A 22,852-nucleotide genomic window follows, 5' to 3' on the forward strand; every position below is an offset into this window, starting at 1 on the left:
GACGTCACCAGAGCTCGCCACGCCTATTTCCGGCTTTCACCAACCCCCCCTCCGTCGCGCTTTCCCGCCCATCTTCCGGCGCACACCTGACGTCACTTCCGGTTGGGGGGTGAAATCCCCCAAAAGCCCTTTTTTAACCCCAAAATAAAAGCCGGACGACCGCAAAGCATCAAAGCAGCGGCCGGGGAAACGGACGGAGGGCCCAAAATGTCCTTTTTTGGCCCCAAAAATCTCGCGGAAATCCCAAAACGTCCCTTCGGAGCCCGTAGAGACCCCAAAATGTTCTTTTACGGACCCAAAAATGGGGATTCTTCGCCCAAACTCAGTGGCGGGGGGGGGGGGCGGGCGTCTCTATGGGTCTCTATGGGGATCTATGGGTCACTGAGGGGCTCTATGGGGTGTTTATGGGGTATCTATGGGGTCTGTGGGGTCTCTGTGGGTCTGTATGGGCTTCTATGGGGCTCTATAGGGCATTATGGGTCTCTATGGGATCCCTATGGGTCTCTATGGGTCTCTATGGGGTCTCTATGGGGTGTCTATGGGGCTCTATGGGGTCTCTATGGGGTCTCTATGGGGTCGCTTTGGGATCTATAGGGCTCTATGGGGCTCTATGGGGCTCTATGGGGCACTATGGGGTCTCTATGGGGTGTCTATGGGATCTATGGGGCTCTATGAGGCTCTATAGGGCACTATGGGGCTCTATGGGGCTCTATGGGGTGTTTATGGGGCTCTATGGGTCTCTATGGGGTCTCTATGGGGTGTCTATGGGGCTCTATGGGGTCTCTATGGGGTCTCTATGGGGTCGCTTTGGGATCTATAGGGCTCTATGGGGCTCTATGGGGCTCTATGGGGCACTATGGGGTCTCAAGGGGTGTCTATGGGATCTATGGGGTTCTATGGGGCTCTATAGGGCACTATGGGGCTCTATGGGGTGTTTATGGGGCTCTATGGGGTCTGTGGGGTCTCTATGGGTCTCTATGGGCCTCTATGGGGCTCTATAGGGCACTATGGGGTCTCTATGGGGTGTCTATGGGATCTATGGGGCTCTATAGGGCACTATGGGTCTCTATGGGGTGTCTATGGGGATCTATGGGGCTCTATGGGGCTCTATGGGGTCTCTATGGGTCTCTATGGGGTCTCTATGGGGTGTCTATGGGTCCCTATGGGGCTCTATGTGATCTCTATGGGGTCTCTATGGGGCTATATGGGTCCCTATGGGGTCTCTATAGGGTGTCCATGGGATCTATGGGGCTCTATGGGGCTCTATAGGGCTCTATGGGTATCTATGGGGTCTCTATGGGGTCGCTATGGGATCTATGGGGCTCTATGGGGCACTATGGGGTCTCTATGGGGTGTCTATGGGATCTATGGGGCTCTATTGGGCTCTATAAGGCACTATGGGGCTCTATGGGGTCTCTATGGGGTGTCAATGGGATCTACGGGGCTCTATGGGGCTCTATAGGGCACTATGGGTCTCTATGGAATCCCTATGGGTCTCTATGGGGCTCTATGGGGCTCTATGGGGTCTGTGGGGTCTCTATGGGCCTTTATGGGCCTCTATGGGGCTCTATAGGGCACTATGGGTCCCTATGGGATCCCTATGGGTCTCTATGGGTCTCTATGGGGTCTCTATAGGGCTCTTTGTGTCTCTATGGGGTGTCTATGGGGCTCTATGGGGCTCTATGGGGCTCTATAGGGCACTATGGGTCTCTATGGGTCCCTATGGGGCTCTATATGATCCCTATGGGTCTCTATGGGGCTCTATGGGTCTCTATGGGGTCTCTATAGGGCACTATGGGTCTCTTTGGGATCCCTATGGGGCTCTATGGGGTCTCTACGGGGTCTCAATGGGGCACTATGGATCTCTATGGGTCTCTATGGGGTGTCTATGGGATCTATGGGGCTCTATGGGGCTCTATAGGGCTCTATGGGATCCCTATGGGGTTTCTATGTGTCTCTATGTGGTCTCTATGGGTCTCTATGGGGTCTCTATGGAATCTATGGGGTCTCTATGGGTCTCTATGGGGTCTATGGGGCTCTATGGGGCAGAATAGGGATCTATGGGGTCTCTATGGGGTCCCTATGGGGTCTCTATGGATTCTGTGGGTCTCTATGGGGCAGGATTGGGATCTATGGGGTCCCTATTGGGTCTGGGGTCTCTATGGGGTCTGTGTGGTACCTATGGGGTCTCTGTCGGGTCTGTGGTCTCTTTGGGGTCTCTATGGGGTCTCTATGGGGTCTCTATGGGGTCTCTATATAGTCTGTGGGGTCCCTATGGTGTCCCTATGGGGTCTCCATGGGATCTCTATGGGGTCTGTGGGGTCTCTGTGGTGTCTCTGTGGGGTCTGGGGTACCTGGGCTACCGTGCCTTCTCCTTGGCCTTCACCTGACACACAGCCCCCCCAGAAACCCCACAGACCCCTCAAAGACCCCACAGACCCCCCTGAAAACCCCACAGACCCCCCTGAAACCCCACAACCCCCCCAGAAACCCCATATGCCCCCAGAAACCCCACAACCCCCCCAAAGACCCCACAACCCCCCCAGAAACCCCACAGCCCCCCCAGAAACCTCACAACCCCCCCAGAAACCCCACAACCCCCCCTGAAACCCCACAACCCCACCAGAAACCCAACAGCCCCCCCAAAAACCCCATATCCCCCCAGAAACCCCACAGACCCCCCAAAGACCCCACAACCCCACCAGAAACCCAACAGCTCCCCCAAAAACCCCAAAACCCCCCCAAAAACCCCACAAGACCCCAAAACCCCACAACCCCCCCAGAAACCCAACAGCCCCCCCAAAAACCCCACAACCCCCCCAAAAACCCCACAGCCCCCCCAGAAACCCCATATCCCCCCAGAAACCCCACAGACCCCCCAAAGACCCCACAACCCTCCCAGAAACCCCACAGCCCTTCCAAAAACCCACAGCCCCTCTAAAAACCCCACAACCCCCCCAGAAACCCCACAACCCCCCCCAAAAACCCCACAACCCCCCCAAAAACCCCACGGCCCCCCCAGAAAGCCCACAAGCCCCCCAAAACCCCACAACCCCCCCAGAAACCCCACAACCCCCCCAAAAACCCCAAAACCCGCCCAAAACCCCACAACCCCCCCAAAACCCCACAACCTCCCCAGAAACCCCACAGCCCCCCCAGAAACCCCATAAGCCCCACCAAAAACCCCACAACCCCCCCAAAAACCCCACAGCGCCCTAGAAACCCCACAAGCCCCCCATAATCCCACAACCCCCCCAAATCCCCCCATAACCCCAAATCCCCCCAAATCCCCCCATAATCCCACAGCCCCCCCCATATCCCCCCCATAACCCCATAACTCCAAATCCCCCCCGTAATCCCAAATTCCCCCCATATCAGCCCATAACCCCATATTCCCCCCATAACCCCCAAAACCCCAAATCCCCCCATATCCCCCCATAACCCCAAATCCCCCCATATCTCCCCATAACCCCAAATCCCCCCCACATCCCCCCATAACCCCAAATCCCCCACATCCCCCCATAACCCCATAACCCCAAATCCCCCCCACATCCCCCCCGTATCGCCCCCATAACCCCCAAAACCCCAAATCCGCCCTATAACCCCCCCCATAACCCCCCATAACCCCAAATCCCCCCCGTAACCCCAAATTCCCCCCATGTTCCCCCCATAACCCCAAATCCCCCCCATAACCCCGTAACCCCAAATCCCCCCCATAACCCCAAGTTCGTTTCGTTCATCAGTGCTTCCGGTTTTTTAATTAAGTGCTTTTTTAATTACAGCCTCCGTCGTTGGTCGTCATTGGGGGGGGGGGGGGGGGTCAATATGGGGTCTGTGGGGTCTCTATGGGGTCTCTGTGGGGTCAATGGGGCTCTATGGGGTCTGTAGGGTCTCTATGGGGTCTCTATGGGGTCTCTGTGGGGTCAATGGGGCTCTATGGGGTCTGTGGGGCTCTATGGGGTCTCTATGGGGTCTCTGTGGGGTCAAGGGGTCTCTATGGGGTCTCTATGGGGTCTCTATGGGGCTCTATGGGGTCTCTATGGGGTCTCTATGGGGTCTGTGGGGCTCTATGGGGTCTCTGTGGGGTCAATGGGGGTCTATGGGGTCTGTAGGGTCTCTATGGGGTCTCTCTGGGCTCTATGACGTCTATGGGGTCTATGATGTCTATGGGGTATCTATGGGGTCTGTGGGATCTCTGTGGGGTCTCTCTGGGGTCAATGGGGCTCTATGGGGTCTGTGGGGCTCTATGGGGTCTCTATGGGGTCTCTGTGGGGTCAAGGGGTCTCTATGGGTCTCTATGGGGTCTCTATGGGGTCTCTGTGGGGTCTGTGGGGCTCTATGGGGTCTGTGGGGTCTCTATGGGGTCTCTATGGGGTCTCTGTGGGGTCTCAGTGGGGTCAATGGGGCTCTATGGGGTCTGTGGGGCTCTATGGGGTCTCTATGGGGTCTCTGTGGGGTCTGTGGGGTCTCTGTGGGGTCGATGGGTCTCTATGGGGTCTGCAGGGCTCTATGGGGTTCTATGGGGTCTCTATGGGGTATCTGTGGGGTCTGTGGGTTTCTATGGGGTCTGTGGGGCTCTATGGGGTCTCTATGGGGTCTCTGTGGGGTCAAGGGGTCTCTATGGGGTCTCTATGGGGTCTGTGGGGCTCTATGGGGTCTCTGTGGGGTCTGGGGGGTCTCTATGGGGTCTGTAGGGTCTCTATGGGGCTCTATGGGGTCTCTATGGGGTCTCTATGGGGTCTGTGGGGCTCTATGGGGTCTCTGTGGGGTCTGTGGGGGTCTATGGGGTCTATGATGTCTATGGGGTCTCTATGGGGTCTGTGGGATCTCTATGGGGTATCTATGGGGTCTGTGGGATCTCTGTGGGGTCTCTCTGGGGTCAATGGGGCTCTATGGGGTCTGTGGGGCTCTATGGGGTCTCTACGGGGTCTCTGTGGGGTCAAGGGGTCTCTATGGGTCTCTATGGGGTCTCTGTGGGGTCAAGGGGTCTCTATGGGGTCTCTATGGGGTCTGTGGGGCTCTATGGGGTCTCTGTGGGGTCTGGGGGGTCTCTGTGGGGTCTGTAGGGTCTCTATGGGGCTCTATGGGGTCTCTATGGGGTCTTTATGGGGTCTGTGGGGCTCTATGAGGTCTCTGTGGGGTCTGGGGGGGTCTCTGTGGGGTCAGTGGGGGTCTATGGGGTCTGTAGGGTCTCTATGGGGTCTCTATGGGGTCTCTCTGGGGTCTATGATGTCTATGGGGTCTCTATGGGGTCTAATGGTCCCTGTGGGGTCTCTATGGGGTCTCTATGGGGTCTGTGGGATCTCTATGGGGTCTCTATGGGGCTCTATGGGGCTTTATTGGGGTCTCTATGGGGTCTGTGGGTCTCTATGGGGTCTCTATGGGGTCTCTGTGGGGTCAATCGGTCTCTATGGGGTCTGTGGGTCTCTATGGGGCTCTATGGGGTCTCTATGGGGTCTTTATGGGGTCTGTGGGGCTCTATGGGGTCTCTGGGGGGTCTGGGGGGTCTCTGTGGGGTCAGTGGGTCTCTATGGGGTCACTATGGGGTCTCTGTGGGGTCAAGGGGTCTATATGGGGTCTCTATGGGGTCTCTGTGCGGTCTGGGGGGCTCTATGGGGTCTCTATGGGGTCTCTGTGGGGTCAATGAGTCTCTATGGGGTCTCTATAGGGTCTCTATGGGGCTCTATGGGGTCAGTGGGGCTCTATGGGATCTCTATGGGGTCAGTGGAGCTCTGTGGGGTCTGTAGGGTCTCTATGGGGTCAGTGGGGCTCTGTGGGTCCTCTATGGGGTCAGTGGAGCTCTGTGGGGTCTGTAGGGTCTCTATGGGGTCTCTGTGGGGTCTCTATGGGGTCAGTGGGGCTCTATGGAATCAGTGGGGATCTGTGGATGTCTATGGGATTTGTGGGGCTCTATGGGGTCTCTATGGGGTCAGTGTGGTTCTGTGGGTCTCTATGGGATTTGTGGGGCTCTATGGGGTCTCTATGGGGTCAGTGTGGTTCTGTGGGTCTCTATGGGGTTTGTGGGTCTCTATGGGGTCTCTATGGGGTCAGTGTGGTTCTGTGGGTCTCTATGGGGTTTGTGGGTCTCTATGGGGTCACTATGGGGTCAGTGGGGTTCTGTGGGATCTGGGAGGTCTCTGTGGGGTCAGTGCAGCTCTGTGGGTCTCTATGGGATCTGTGGGGTCTCTATGGGGTCCACTGGGGTCAGAGGGGTCACAGTGGGGTCATGGCAGGGTTATGGGGGAGTCATAGGGTCACGGTGGGGTCACAGGAGGTCACGGTGGGGTCACACGGGGGCACAGCGTGGTCACGGGGTCACGGCGGGGTCACGGGGTCACACGAGGTCACAGTGGGGTCACAGTGTGGTCAAAGGGTCACGGCGGGGTCACGGGGTCACGGCGGGGTCACGGGGTCACACGAGGTCACAGTGGGGTCACAGTGTGGTCAAAGGGTCACGGCGGGGTCACGGGGTCACAGTGTGGTCATAGGGTCATGGCGGGGTCACGGTGGGGTCACGGTGGGGTCACGGGGTCACGGCAGGGTCACGGGGTCAGCTCGGCGCCCGCCATGTTCTCATAGGAGCCAGCATCTGTGGGAGGGACGGACAGACAGCCCTACTGTCCCCAATGTCCCCAATGATGACCCCATTGACCCCATTGACCCCATTGATCCCATTGACCCCACTGATCCCCATTGATCCCAATGTCCCCAGTGACCCCATTGATCCCCAGTGACCCCATTGATCCCATTGACCCCATTGGCCCCATTGATCCCATTGACCCCACTGACCCCATTGACCCCAATGTCCCCATTGATCCCAATGTCCCCATTGACCCCATTGAACCCCACTGACCCCCAATGTCCCCACTGACCCCATTGACCCCATTGATTCCTGTTGACACCATTGACCCCCATTGACCCCAATGTCCCCAATGACCCCATTGACCCCAATGACCCCAATGTCCTCATTGATCCCCATTGACCCCATTGATCCCACTGACCCCATTGAACCCCATTGATCCCATTGATCCCATTGACCCCACTGACCCCATTGATCCCCAATGTCCCCACTGACCCCATTGACCCCACTGACCCCACTGGCCCCATTGACCCCATTGATTCCTGTTGACCCCATTGACCCCCATTGACCCCAATGTCCCCAATGACCCCATTGACCCCAATGACCCCAATGTCCTCATTGATCCCCATTGACCCCATTGATTCCCATTGACCCCATTGATCCCATTGACCTCATTGATCCCATTGACCCCACTGACCCCATTGACCCCATTGACCCCATTGGCCCCATTGACCCCATTGATTCCCACTGACCCCATTGACCCCATTGACCCCCATTGACCCCATTGACCCCAATGTCCCCATTGACCCCAATGACCCCAATGTCCTCATTGATCCCCACTGACCCCATTGATCCCACTGACCCCATTGATTCCCACTGACCCCATTGACCCCATTGACCCCATTGGCCCCATTGACCCCATTGATTCCCGTTGACCCCATTGACCCCCATTGACCCCATTGACCCCATTGACCCCAATGACCCCAATGTCCTCATTGATCCCCATTGACCCCATTGATCCCACTGACCCCATTGAACCCCATTGATCCCATTGATCCCATTGACCCCACTGACCCCATTGATCCCCAATGTCCCCACTGACCCCATTGACCCCACTGACCCCATTGACCCCATTGATTCCTGTTGACCCCATTGACCCCCATTGACCCCAATGTCCCCAATGACCCCATTGACCCCAATGACCCCAATGTCCTCATTGATCCCCATTGACCCCATTGATTCCCATTGACCCCACTGACCCCATTGATTCCCATTGACCCCATTGACCCCATTGATTCCCATTGACCCCATTGACCCCATTGATTCCCATTGATCCCATTGACCTCATTGATCCCATTGACCCCACTGACCCCATTGACCCCATTGACCCCATTGGCCCCATTGACCCCCATTGACCCCATTGACCCCAATGTCCCCATTGACCCCAATGACCCCAATGTCCTCATTGATCCCCACTGACCCCATTGATCCCACTGACCCCATTGATTCCCACTGACCCCATTGACCCCATTGACCCCATTGGCCCCATTGACCCCATTGATTCCCGTTGACCCCATTGACCCCCATTGACCCCATTGACCCCATTGACCCCAATGACCCCAATGTCCTCATTGATCCCCATTGACCCCATTGATCCCACTGACCCCATTGAACCCCATTGATCCCATTGATCCCATTGACCCCACTGACCCCATTGATCCCCAATGTCCCCACTGACCCCATTGACCCCACTGACCCCACTGGCCCCATTGACCCCATTGATTCCTGTTGACCCCATTGACCCCCATTGACCCCAATGTCCCCAATGACCCCATTGACCCCAATGACCCCAATGTCCTCATTGATCCCCATTGACCCCATTGATTCCCATTGACCCCATTGATCCCATTGACCTCATTGATCCCATTGACCCCACTGACCCCATTGACCCCATTGACCCCATTGGCCCCATTGACCCCATTGATTCCCACTGACCCCATTGACCCCATTGACCCCCATTGACCCCATTGACCCCAATGTCCCCATTGACCCCAATGACCCCAATGTCCTCATTGATCCCCACTGACCCCATTGATCCCACTGACCCCATTGATTCCCACTGACCCCATTGACCCCATTGACCCCATTGGCCCCATTGACCCCATTGATTCCCGTTGACCCCATTGACCCCCATTGACCCCATTGACCCCATTGACCCCAATGACCCCAATGTCCTCATTGATCCCCATTGACCCCATTGATCCCACTGACCCCATTGAACCCCATTGATCCCATTGATCCCATTGACCCCACTGACCCCATTGATCCCCAATGTCCCCACTGACCCCATTGACCCCACTGACCCCACTGGCCCCATTGACCCCATTGATTCCTGTTGACCCCATTGACCCCCATTGACCCCAATGTCCCCAATGACCCCATTGACCCCAATGACCCCAATGTCCTCATTGATCCCCATTGACCCCATTGATTCCCATTGACCCCATTGATCCCATTGACCTCATTGATCCCATTGACCCCACTGACCCCATTGACCCCATTGACCCCATTGGCCCCATTGACCCCATTGATTCCCACTGACCCCATTGACCCCATTGACCCCCATTGACCCCATTGACCCCAATGTCCCCATTGACCCCAATGACCCCAATGTCCTCATTGATCCCCACTGACCCCATTGATCCCACTGACCCCATTGATTCCCACTGACCCCATTGACCCCATTGGCCCCATTGACCCCATTGATTCCCGTTGACCCCATTGACCCCCATTGACCCCATTGACCCCATTGACCCCAATGACCCCAATGTCCTCATTGATCCCCATTGACCCCATTGATCCCACTGACCCCATTGAACCCCATTGATCCCATTGATCCCATTGACCCCACTGACCCCATTGATCCCCAATGTCCCCACTGACCCCATTGACCCCACTGACCCCACTGGCCCCATTGACCCCATTGATTCCTGTTGACCCCATTGACCCCCATTGACCCCAATGTCCCCAATGACCCCATTGACCCCAATGACCCCAATGTCCTCATTGATCCCCACTGACCCCATTGATTCCCACTGACCCCATTGATCCTAATGTCCCCACTGGCCCCATTGATCCCATTGATCCTAATGTCCCCATTGACCCCATTGAATCCATTGATCCTCATTGTTCCCATTGACCCCATTGACCCCATTGGAGCCATTGACCCCATTGACCCCATTGGCCCCATTGGCCCCCAATCCCCACTGACCCCACAAACCCCATTGATCCCAATGTCCCCATTGATCCCATTGACCCCATTGACCCCACTGACCCCATTGATCCCATTGACCCCATTGATTCCCGTTGACCCCATTGACCCCCATTGACCCCACTGACCCCATTGATCCCATTGACCCCATTGACCCCATTGACCCCATTGACCCCACTGACCCCATTGATCCCATTGACCCCATTGATTCCTGTTGACCCCATTGACCCCCATTGACCCCATTGACCCCATTGATCCCATTGACCCCACTGACCCCATTGATCCCATTGACCCCATTGATTCCTGTTGACCCCATTGACCCCCATTGACCCCAATGTCCCCATTGACCCCATTGACCCCAATGACCCCAATGTCCTCATTGACCCCATTGACCCCATTGACCCCATTGATCCCCACTGACCCCATTGATTCCCATTGACCCCATTGACCCCATTGACCCCATTGATCCCCACTGACCCCATTGATTCCCATTGACCCCATTGATTCCCATTGACCCCATTGAACGCCATTGACCCCACTGACCCCATTGATCCCCATTGACCCCATTGATCCCCACTGATTCCTATTAATCCCCATTGATCCCATTGACCCCACTGACCCCATTCCCCCCCACCGTCCCCAATGTCCCCAATGTCCTCATTCCCCCCCCACCGTCCCCAATGTCCCCCCTGTCCCCCCCCAGTCCCCATTCCCCCCCACTGTCCCCAATGTCCCCATTCCCCCCCCGATGTCCCCGACCCCCCCTTCCCCCCCCAGTGTCCCAAAGTCCCCCCAGTGTCCCCCATTTCCCCCCGTCCCCAATGTCCCCAATGTCCCCCCCCAGTTCCATTCCCCCCCAATGTCCCCAATGTCCCCATTCCCCCCCACTGTCCCCAATGTCCCCCCTGTCCCCCCCCCAGACCCCATTCCCCCCCACTGTCCCCAATGTCCCCATTCCCCCCCAGTGTCCCCAACCCCCCCCAGTGTCCCCCATTCCCCCCCACTGCCCCCATTCCCCCCCCCCGTCCCCAATGTCCCCAACCCCCCCATCCCCCCCCCAGACCCCATTCCCCCCAATGTCCCCACTGTCCCCAATGTCCCCATTCCCCCCCGATGTCCCCAACCCCCCCATTGCCCCCCAGTGTCCCCAGTGTCCCCAACCCCCCCCAGTGTCCCCCATTCCCCCCCACTGCCCCCATTCCCACCCCCCGTCCCCAATGTCCCCAACCCCCCCATCCCCCCCCCAGACCCCACTCCCCCCCACTGTCCCCAATGTCCCCATTCCCCCCCGATGTCCCCAACCCCCCCTTTCCCCCCCCGGTGTCCCCAAGTCCCCCCAGTGTCCCCCTTCCCCCTCCTAGACCCCATCCCCCCCCCAGTCCCCATTCCCCCCCCCGTCCCCACTGTCCCCAATGTCCCCATTCCCCCCCGATGTCCCCAACCCCCCCATTGCCCCCCAGTGTCCCCAGTGTCCCCAATGTCCCCCCCCCTCACCATCCTCATTTCCGTCCCGTCGCGGCGCTGCCACCCTTCTTGTCCCCCCCATCTCCTCATAGGGCTGCGAACCTGGGGGGGGGGAATGGGGACATTTGGGGGGGGGTTGGGGACACTGGGGGGGGGCATTGGGGACATGGATTGGTGGCTTTGTGTCCGTCCCCCCCCCCCCCCCCCATTTGGGGACATTGGGAGTGACTTTGTGTCCTCCATCCCCCCCCAATTTGGTGGCTTTGCCCCTCCCCCCCATTTGGGGACACTGGGGGGTGGCTTTGTGTCCCCCCCCCCATTTGGGGACACTGGGGGGTGGCTTTGTGTCCCCCCCCCCATTTAGGGACATTGGTGGTGGCTTTGCGCCCCCCCCCCCCAATTTGGGGACATTGGAGAGTGGCATTTTATGTCCCCCCCCCATTTGGGGACATTGGGGGTGGCTTTGCCCCTTCCCCCCATTTGGGGACATTGGGGGTGGCTTTGTGTGTCCCCCCCCGATTTGGTGGCTTTGTGCCCCCCCACCCCCATATGGGGACATTTGGGGGTGGCTTTGTGTGTGTCCCCCCCAATTTGGGGACATTGGGGGTGTGGCTTTGTGTCCCCCCCCCCCATTTGGGGACATCAGGGGGTGGCATTTTGTGTCCCTCCCCCCCCATTTGGGGACATCAGGGGGTGGCATTTTGTGTCCCCCCCCCCAATTTGGGGACATTGGGGGTGGCTTTGTGTCCCCCCCCCATTTGGGGACATCAGGGGGTGGCATTTTGTGTCCCCCCCCCCCCCACCTGCAGATCCCTCGCTGCGCCCATCCCAGCGCTGTGCCACCAGCAGCGCCCGCTGCAGCCCTGGGGACAAACGGGGGACATTGGGGACACTGGGGACATTGGGGACATTGGGGGGGGGTTGGGGACATTGGGGGGGTTGGGGACATTGGGGGGGAATGGGGACATTGGGGACATTGGGGGGGGTTGGGGACAGTGGGGGGGTTGGGGACAGTGGGGGGGTTGGGGACATTGGGGGAATGGGGGACATTGGGGACATTGGGGGGCAGTGGGGACAGTGGGGACATTGGGGGGGGTTGGGGACAGTGGGGGGGTTGGGGACATTGGGGGAATGGGGGACATTGGGGACATTGGGGGGCAGTGGGGACAGTGGGGACATTGGGGGGGGTTGGGGACAGTGGGGGGGTTGTGGACATTGGGGACAGTGGGGGAATGGGGACATTGGGGGGGGTTGGTGACATTGGGGGGGAATGGAGACATTGGGGGGTTGGGGACATTGGGGGAATGGGGGACAGTGGAGGGGTTGGGGACATTGGGGACATTGGGGACAGCAGGGGGGGGTTGGAGACATTGGGGGGGTTGGGGACATTGGGGACATTGGGGACAGTGCGGGGGTTGGGGACATTGGGGGGGAATGGGGACATTGGGGACATTGGGGGGGGTTGGGGACAGTGGGGGGGTTGGGGACATTGGGGACAGTGGGGACATTGGGGGAATGGGGACAGTGGAGGGGTTGGGGACAGTGGGGACATTGGGGACAGCAGGAGGGGGTTGGGGACAATGGGGGGGGGTTGTGAACATTGGGGACAGTGGGGGAATGGGGACATTGGGGGGGGTTGGGGACAGTGGGGGGGTTGGGGACATTGGGGGAATGGGGGACAGTGGAGGGGTTGGGGACATTGGGGACAGTGGGGACATTGGGGGAATGGGGACATTGGGGGGGTTGGGGACACTGGGGACATTGGGGACATTGGGGACATTGGGGGGTTTGGGGACAGTGGGGACATTGGGGACAGCAGGGGGGGTTGGGGACATTGGGGGAATGGGGGACAATGGGGGGGTTGGGGACAGTGGGGACAGTGGGGGGCAGTGGGGACAGTGGGGACATTGGGGACAGTAGGGGGGGTTGGGGACATTGGGGGGGTTGGGGACATTGGGGACAGTGGGGACATTGGGGCAATGGGGACACTGGGGGGGGGTTGGGGACAGTGGGGGGGTTGGGGACATTGGGGACATTGGGGGAATGGGGACATTGGGGGGGGTTGGTGACATTGGGGGGGAATGGAGACATTGGGGGGTTGGGGACATTGGGGGAATGGGGGACAGTGGAGGGGTTGGGGACAGTGGGGACATTGGGGACAGCAGGGGGGGTTGGGGACATTGGGGGGGTTGGGGACATTGGGGGGGAATGGAGACATTGGGGACATTGGGGACAGTGGGGGGGTTGGGGACATTGGGGACATTGGGGACATTGGGGACAGTGGGGGGGTTGGGGACATTGGGGACAGTGGGGGAATGGGGACATTGGGGGGGAATGGGACATTGGGGGGTTGGGGACATTGGGGGGGGTTGGGGACAGTGGGGGGGTTGGGGACATTGGGGGAATGGGGGACATTGGGGGGGGTTGGGGACAGTGGGGACAGTGGGGGGCAGTGGGGACAGTGGGGACATTGGGGACATTGGGGGGGGTTGGGGACAGTGGGAGGGTTGGGGACATTGGGGACAGTGGGGACATTGGGGACATTGGGGACATTGGGGGGGTTGGGGACAGTGGGGGGGTTGGGGACATTGGGGACAGTGGGGACATTGGGGCAATGGGGACACTGGGGGGGGGTTGGGGACAGTGGGTGGGTTGGGGACATTGGGGACATTGGGGACAGTGGGGGGGTTGGGGACATTGGGGACATTGGGGACATTGGGGGAATGGGGACATTGGGGGGGTTGGGGACAGTGGGGGGGTAATGGGGACATTGGGGACAGTGGGGGGCTTGGGGACATTGGGGAGATTGGGGACAATGGGGGGGTTGGGGACATTGTTGGGGACATTGGGGGGGAAATGGGGACAGTGGGGGGTTGGGGACAGTGGGGACATTGGGGGGTTTGGGGACAGTGGTGGGAATGGGGGACAATGGGGGGGTTGGGGACATTGGGGACATTGGGGGGCAGTGGGGACAGTGGGGACATTGGGGACAGCAGGGGGGGTTGGGGACATTGGGGAGGAATGGGAACATTGGGGACATTATGGGGGGTTGGGGACACTGGGGGGGGAATGGGGACATTGGGGGGGGAATGGGGACAGTGGGGACATTGGGGACAGTGGGGGGGTAATGGGGACAGTGGGGGGAGTTGGGGACCTATAAGGGTTGGTGACCCTATAAGGGCTGGTGGCCCTATAAGGACAGGCTGACCCTATAAGGGTGTGCGACCCTATATGGGCTGGCTGACCCTATAAGTGTCGGTGACCCTATAAGGGCTGGTGACCCTATATGGGTGTGCGACCCTATAGGGGCTGGCTGACCCTATAAGTGTCGGTGACACTATAAGGGCTGGCTGACCCCATATGGATGTGTGACCCTATAGGGGCTGGCTGCCCCTATAAGGGCTGGTGGCCCTATAAGGGCTGGCTGACCCTACAAGGGTTGGTGACCCTCTAGGGGCTGGCTGACCCTATAAGGGTTGGTGACCCTATATGGGTGTGCGACCCTATATGGGCTGGCTGACCCTATAAGTGTCGGTGACCCTATAAGGGCTGGTGACACTATAAGGGCTGGCTGACCCCATATGGATGTGTGACCCTAGAGGGGCTGGCTGACCCTATAAGTGTTGGTGACCCTATAAGGGCTGGTGACCCTATAGGGGCTGGCTGACACTATAAGGGTTGGTGACCCTATAAGGGCTGGCTGACCCCATATGGATGTGTGACCCTAGAGGGGCTGGCTGACCCTATAAGTGTTGGTGACCCTATAAGGGCTGGTGACCCTATAGGGGCTGGCTGACACTATAAGGGTTGGTGACCCTATAAGGGATGGTTGACCCTATAAGGGCTGGTGGCCCTATAAGGGCTGGCTGACCCTGTAAGGGTTGGTGACCCTATAAGGGCTGGCTGACCCTATAAGGGTTGGTGACCCTATAGGGGCTGGCTGACCCTATAAGGGCTGGCTGACCCTATAGGGGCTGGCTGACCCTAAAAGGGTTGATGACCCAATATGGGTGTGTGATCCTATAGGGGCTGGCTGACCCTATAAGGGCTGGTGACCCTATAAGGGCTGGTGACCCTATAAGGGCTGGCTGACCCTATAAGGGCTGGCTGACCCTAAAAGGGTTGATGACCCAATATGGGTGTGTGATCCTATAGGGGCTGGCTGACCCTATAAGGGTTGGTGACCCTATAAGGGCTGGTGACCCTATAAGGGCTGCCTGACCCTATAAGGGCTGGCTGACCCTAAAAGGGTTGATGACCCTATATGGGTGTGCGATCCTATAAGGGCTGGTGACCCTATAAGGGTTGGTGACCCTATAAGGGATGGCTGACCCTATAAGGGCTGGCTGACCCTATAAGGGCTGGTGGCCCTATAAGGACAGGCTGACCCTATAAGTGTAGGTGACCCTATAGGGGCTGGCTGACCCTAAAAGGGTTGATGACCCAATATGGGTGTGTGATCCTATAGGGGCTGGCTGACCCTATAAGGGCTGGTGACCCTATAAGGGCTGGCTGACCCTATAAGGACTGGCTGACCCTATAAGGGCTGGCTGACCCTATAAGTGTTGGTGACCCTATAAGGGCTGGCTGACCCTATATGGGTGTGCGATCCTATATGGGCTGGCTGCCCCTATAGGGCCGTTACCTGTGATGAGTTTTGCTGCTCCAGGGCTCAGCGCTGTGGGTTCGCTGGGATTTGGGGTGGAGGCTGTAGGGTGAGAAAGGAGCGGCCCTATAGGAACCGGCGCGGCCCTATAGGAAGCGGAGCGGCCCTATAGGAACTGACGCCGCCCTATAGGAAGCGGAGCGGTCCTATAGGAACAAGAGCGGCCCTATAGGAAGGAGCACGGCCATATAGGAACCGGAGCGGACCTATAGGAAGCGGATCAGCCCTATAGGAAGTGCAGCGGCCCTATAGGAACAAGAGTGGCCCTATAGGAAGCAGCACGGCCCTATAGGAAGCGGAGCGGCCCTATAGGAAGTGCAGCGGCCCTATAGGAACTGGCGCGGCCCTATAGGAACCGGTGTGGCCCTATAGGAACTGGCGCGGCCCTATGGGAAGCAGCACGGCCCTATAGGAACTGGAGTGGCCCTATAGGAAGCAGCGCGGCCCTATAGGAACAGGCATGGCCCTATAGGAACTGGCGCGGCCCTATAGGAAGCAGAGCGGCCCTATAGGAACTGGAGCTGCCCTATAGGAACTGGCGCGGCCCTATAGGAAGAGGAGAGGCCCTATAGGAACCGGAGCGGCCCTATAGGAAGCAGAGCGGCCCTATAGGAACTGGAGCGGCCCTTTAGGAAGCGGAGCGGCCCTATAGGAAGAGGAGCGGCCCTATAGGAACCGGAGCGGCCCTATAGGAAGTACAGCGGCCCTATAGGAAGCAGAGCGGCCCTATAGGAACTGGAGCGGCCCTATAGGAACCGCGTGGCCCTATAGGAAGCGGAGTGGCCCTATAGGAAGCAGAGCGGCCCTATAGGAAGCGGAGCGGCCCTATAGGAAGTGGAGCGGCCCTATAGGAACTGGCGCGGCCCTATAGGAACCGGTGTGGCCCTATAGGAACTGGCGCGGCCCTATGGGAAGCAGCACGGCCCTATAGGAACTGGAGTGGCCCTATAGGAAGCAGCGCGGCCCTATAGGAACAGGCATGGCCCTATAGGAACTGGCGCGGCCCTATAGGAAGCAGAGCGGCCCTATAGGAACTGGAGCTGCCCTATAGGAACTGGCGCGGCCCTATAGGAAGAGGAGAGGCCCTATAGGAACCGGAGCGGCCCTATAGGAAGCAGAGCGGCCCTATAGGAACTGGAGCGGCCCTTTAGGAAGCGGAGCGGCCCTATAGGAAGAGGAGCGGCCCTATAGGAACCGGAGCGGCCCTATAGGAAGTACAGCGGCCCTATAGGAAGCAGAGCGGCCCTATAGGAACTGGAGCGGCCCTATAGGAACCGCGTGGCCCTATAGGAAGCGGAGTGGCCCTATAGGAAGCAGAGCGGCCCTATAGGAAGCGGAGCGGCCCTATAGGAAGTGGAGCGGCCCTATAGGAACTGGCGCGGCCCTATAGGAACCGGTGTGGCCCTATAGGAACTGGCGCGGCCCTATGGGAAGCAGCACGGCCCTATAGGAACTGGAGTGGCCCTATAGGAAGCAGCGCGGCCCTATAGGAACAGGCATGGCCCTATAGGAACTGGCGCGGCCCTATAGGAAGCAGAGCGGCCCTATAGGAACTGGAGCTGCCCTATAGGAACTGGCGCGGCCCTATAGGAAGAGGAGAGGCCCTATAGGAACCGGAGCGGCCCTATAGGAAGCAGAGCGGCCCTATAGGAACTGGAGCGGCCCTTTAGGAAGCGGAGCGGCCCTATAGGAAGAGGAGCGGCCCTATAGGAACCGGAGCGGCCCTATAGGAAGTACAGCGGCCCTATAGGAAGCAGAGCGGCCCTATAGGAACTGGAGCGGCCCTATAGGAACCGCGTGGCCCTATAGGAAGCGGAGTGGCCCTATAGGAAGCAGAGCGGCCCTATAGGAAGCGGAGCGGCCCTATAGGAACTGGAGCGGCCCTATAGGAACCGGCGCGGCCCTATAGGAAGCGGAGTGGCCCTATAGGAACTGGAGCGGCCCTATAGGAACCGGTGCGGCCCTATAGGAACTGGAGCGGCCCTATAGGAACCCACGCGGCCCTATAGGAAGTACAGCGGCCCTATAGGAAGCAGAGCGGCCCTATAGGAACCGGAGCGGCCCTATAGGAAGCGGCGCGACCCCATAAAGTTGTGGGGTCGGAGGAACGTTTTATGGGGTGCTCACCTGAGGCTGGGCTGGAATTGGGGTCGTTCTCGTAGCTCCCTGTGGGGTGAAAAGGTTGTGGGGTCCAGGGGGGGTGGGGGGTTCTGTGGGGTTTTTATGGGGTCCCTATGGGGCTCTATGGGGATTCTGTGGGGTTTTTATGGGGTCTCTGTGGGGTCTCTGTGGGGTTTCTGTAGGGTTTCTATGGGGTTTCTATGGGGTTTCTGTGGGGTTTCTATGGGGTTTCTTTGGGGCTCTATGGGGTTTCTATGGGGTCCCTATGGGGCTCTATGGGGATTCTGTGGGGTTTTTATGGGGTATTTGTGGGGTTTCTGTGGGGTTTCTTTGGGGTCTCTATGGGGTCTCTATGGGGTCTCTGTGGGGTCTATGGGGTCTCTATGGGGTCGCTGTGGGTTTCTATCGGTCTCTATGGGGTTTTTATGGGGTCTCTGCGGGGTTTCTATGGGGTTTCTATGGGGTTTTTATGGGGTCTCTGTGGGGTTTCTGTAGGGTTTCTGTAGGGTTTCTATGGGGTTTCTATGGGGTTTCTGTGGGGTTTTTATGGGGTTTCTGTGGGGTTTTTATGGGGTCTCTGTGGGGTTTCTGTGGGGTTTCTTTGGGGCTCTATGGGGTTTCTATGGGGATTCTGTGGGGTTTTTATGGGGTCTCTGGGGTTTCTATGGGGTCCCTATGGGGCTCTATGGGGATTCTGTGGGGTTTTTATGGGGTTTCTGTGGGGTTTCTATGGGGTATTTGTGGGGTCTCTATGGGGTTTCTATGGGGTCTCTATGGGGCTCTGTGGGGTTTCTATGGGGTTTTTATGGGGTCTCTGTGGGGTTTCTGTGGGGTTTTTATGGGGTCTCTGTGGGGTTTCTGTGGGGTTTCTTTGGGGTTTCTATGGGGTCTCTATGGGGTCTCTGTGGGGTCTATGGGGTCTCTATGGGGTCGCTGTGGGTTTCTATCGGTCTCTATGGGGTTTCTATGGGGTCTCTATGGGGCTCTGTGGGGTTTCTATGGGGTTTTTATGGGGTCTCTGTGGGGTTTCTGTAGGGTTTCTGTAGGGTTTCTATGGGGTTTCTATGGGGTTTCTGTGGGGTTTTTATGGGGTTTCTGTGGGGTTTTTATGGGGTCTCTGTGGGGTTTCTGTGGGGTTTCTTTGGGGCTCTATGGGGTTTCTATGGGGTCCCCATGGGGCTCTATGGGGTTTCTATGGGGTCTCTGTAGGGTTTCTATGGGGTCTTTGTGTGGTTTCTATGCGGTTTCTATGGGGTCCCTATGGGGTTTCTTTGGGGTCCCTATGGGGTCTCTGTGGGATCTCTGTGGGGTCTCTATGGGGTCTCTATGGGGTCTCTATGGGGTTTCTATGGGGTTTCTATGGGGTTTCTTTGGGGGTCTATGGGGTTTCTTTGGGGTCTCTATGGGGTCTCTATGGGGTTTCTATGGGGTTTCTTTGGGGGTCTATGGGGTTTCTTTGGGGTCTCTATGGGGTCTCTGTGGGGTTTCTATGGGGTCCCTATGGGGCTCTATGGGGATTCTGTGGGGTTTTTATGGGGTTTCTGTGGGGTTTCTATGGGGTATTTGTGGGGTCTCTATGGGGTTTCTATGCGGTCTCTGTGGGGCTCTGTGGGGTTTCTATGGGGTTTTTATGGGGTCTCTGTGGGGTTTCTGTGGGGTTTCTTTGGGGCTCTATGGGCTTTCTATGGGGTCTCTGTAGGGTTTTTATGGGGTCTTTGTGTGGTTTCTATGGGGTTTTTATGGGGTCTTTATGGGGTTTCTGTGGGGTGTCTGGGGTTTCTATGGGGCTCTATGGGGTGTCTATGGGGTTTCTATGGGGCTCTGTGGGGTTTTCTTTGGGGTCTATGGTCTGTCTATCGGTCTCTATGGGGTCTATGGGCTCTATGGGGTTTTGGGGTTTCTGTGGGGTTTCTATGGGACCGTAGGGGGTCCCTATGGGCTCTATGGGGTTTCTATGGGGTCTATGGGGTCTCTATGGGGCTCTATGGGTCCCTATGGGTCTCTATGGGGTTTCTATGGGGTCTATGGGGTCCCTATGGGTCTCTATGGGGTTTCTATGGGGTCTATGGGGTCTCTATGGGGCTCTATGGGTCCCTATGGGTCTCTATGGGGTTTCTATGGGGTCTATGGGGTCTCTATAGGGCTCTATGGGGTTTCTATGGGGTCTATGGGGTCTCTATGGGGCTCTATGGGGTCCCTATGGGCTCTATGGGGTTTCTATGGGGTCTACGGGGTCTCTATGGGGCTCTATGGGTCCCTATGGGCTCTATGGGGTTTCTATGGGGTCTATGGGGTCTCTATGGGTCCCTATGGGTCTCTATGGGGTTTCTATGGGGTCTATGGGGTCTCTATGGGTCCCTATGGGTCCCTATGGGTCTCTATGGGGTTTCTATGGGGTCTATGGGGTCTCTATGGGTCCCTATGGGTCCCTATGGGCTCTATGGGGTTTTGGGGTTTTTGTGGGGTCCCTATGGGGTCGCACAGACCAGCAGAGCTCCGTGACGCAGGCGCTCCGGGTTCGTTCTCGTATCCATCTGTGGGGTGGGGATCAGTGGGGCGGCGCCCCATAGCGCCCCATAGCAACCCATAGAGCCCCATAGCAACCCATAGAGCCCCATAGCGCCCCATAGAGCCCCATAGCGCCCCATAGCGCCCCATAGAACCCCATAGAGCCCCATAGCGCCCCATAGCGCCCCATAGCGCCCCATAGAGCCCCATAGCACCCCATAGCGCCCCATAGAACCCCATAGCGCCCCATAGAGCCCCATAGCACCCCATAGCGCCCCATAGAACACCATAGAACCCCATAGAGCCCCATAGCACCCCATAGCACCCCATAGCGCCCCATAGAGCCCCATAGAGCCCCATAGCACCCCATAGCGCCCCATAGAGCCCCATAGCGCCCCATAGCGCCCCATAGCGCCCCATAGAACACCATAGAACCCCATAGAGCCCCATAGCACCCCATAGCACCCCATAGCGCCCCATAGAGCCCCATAGCGCCCCATAGACCCCCATAGCACCCCATAGCACCCCATAGCGCCCCATAGAACACCATAGAACCCCATAGAGCCCCATAGCACCCCATAGCGCCCCATAGAGCCCCATAGCACCCCATAGCGCCCCATAGAACACCATAGAACCCCATAGAGCCCCATAGCACCCCATAGCGCCCCATAGAGCCCCATAGCACCCCATAGCGCCCCATAGAACACCATAGAACCCCATAGAGCCCCATAGCACCCCATAGCGCCCCATAGAGCCCCATAGCACCCCATAGCGCCCCATAGAGCCCCATAGCGCCCCATAGCCCCCCATAGCACCCCATAGCACCCCACAGCACCCCATAACTCCCCATAGCGCCCCATAGCGCCCCATAGCAACCCATAGAGCCCCATAGTGCCCCATAGCACCCCGTAGCGCCCCATAGCACCCCGTAGCGCCCCATAGAACCCCATAGCGCCCCATAGCACCCCGTAGCGCCCCATAGAACCCCATAGCGCCCCATAGCGCCCCATAGAGACCCATAGGGACCTATAGTGACCCATAGCAACCCATAGCGATCCCATAGAGACCCATAGCACCCCACAGCACCCCATAGAAACACCACAGCACCCCATAGCACCCAATAGCACCCCATAAAACCCCATAGCACCCCATAGCGCCCCATAGCGCCCCACAGCACCCCATAAAACTCCATAGCACGCAATAGCACCCCATAGGGACACCACAGCACCCCATAGCACCCCATAGCGCCCCACAGCACCCAATAGGGAACCCATAGCGACCCCACAGCACCCCATAGCACCCCATAAAACCCCATGGCACCCCATAGTGACCCCATAGCGCCCCATAGCGCGCCATAGAAACCCCACAGCACCCCTTAGTGCCCCATAGCACCCCACAGCACCCCATAGCACCCCACAGCACCCCATAAAACCCCACAGCACCCCATAGCACCCCATAAAACCCCATAGTGCCCCATAGCAGCCCCATAGCACCCCATAGCGCCCCATAGCGCCCCATAGCACCCCATAAAACCCCACAGCACCCCACAGCACCCCATAGCACCCCATAGCGCCCCATAGCGCCCCATAGCGCCCCACAGCACCCCGCAGCACCCCATAGCGCCCCATAGCGCCCCATAGGGACCCCACAGCACCCCACAGCACCCCATAGCAGCCCCATAGCGCCCCATAGCACTCCATAAAACCCCGTAGCACCCCTTAACACCCCATAGCACCCCACAGCAGCCCATAAAACCCCACAGCACCCCGCAGCACCCCATAGCGCCCCATAGAACCCCATAGCATCCCATAGGGACCCCATAGGGACACCACAGCACCCCATAGCGCCCCATAGCGCCCCATAGCGCCCCATAGCGCCCCATAGCACCCCACAGCACCCCATAGCACCCCACAGCACCCCATAAAACCCCATAGTGCCCCATAAAACCCCATAGTGCCCCATACCACCCCACAGCAGCCCATAAAACCCCACAGCACCCCACAGCACCCCATAGCGCCCCATAGCGCCCCATAGCACCCCATAGAAACCCCATAGCACCCCACAGCACCCCATAGAGCTCCACAGCACCCCATAGCGCCCCATAAAACTCCATAGCACCCCATAGAGACCCATAGCACCCCATAGCGCCCCATAGCACCCCATAGCACCCCATAGCGCCCCATAGAGACCCATAGGGACCTATAGTGACCCATAGCAACCCATAGCGATCCCATAGAGACCC

The 22,852-nt window shown here is 58.4% G+C and overlaps 1 protein-coding gene across 8 annotated transcripts in view; it reads right to left on the reverse strand.

Moving 5' to 3' along the window:
* Nucleotides 1-3,819: 3,819 nt before the first annotated feature.
* LOC116241183 (uncharacterized) overlaps nt 3,820-22,852 on the reverse strand; it is a 41,794-nt gene continuing 22,761 nt past the window's right edge. For 3 of the 8 annotated variants that reach the window (XM_090130348.1, XM_090130346.1, XM_090130342.1), the window contains 6 exons: nt 20,589-20,636; nt 18,109-18,147; nt 15,961-16,023; nt 12,119-12,178; nt 11,346-11,417; nt 3,820-6,589 (listed from right to left, as the gene is read on the reverse strand). In XM_090130348.1, the coding sequence (XP_089986474.1) occupies nt 6,543-6,589; nt 11,346-11,417; nt 12,119-12,178; nt 15,961-16,023; nt 18,109-18,147; nt 20,589-20,636 (329 nt within the window). In that variant the 3' untranslated portion in view covers nt 3,820-6,542. The remainder of the gene's footprint in view (nt 6,590-11,345; nt 11,418-12,118; nt 12,179-15,960; nt 16,024-18,108; nt 18,148-20,588; nt 20,637-22,852) is intronic. The other 5 variants (XR_016461364.1, XM_090130344.1, XM_090130343.1 and 2 more) reach the window with 5 other exon arrangements.

The sequence above is a fragment of the Phasianus colchicus genome, chromosome 40 (genome assembly GCF_987193195.1).
Source record: "Phasianus colchicus chromosome 40, bPhaCol1.hap1.1, whole genome shotgun sequence".
In the NCBI taxonomy this organism is placed as follows: Eukaryota; Metazoa; Chordata; class Aves; order Galliformes; family Phasianidae; genus Phasianus; species Phasianus colchicus.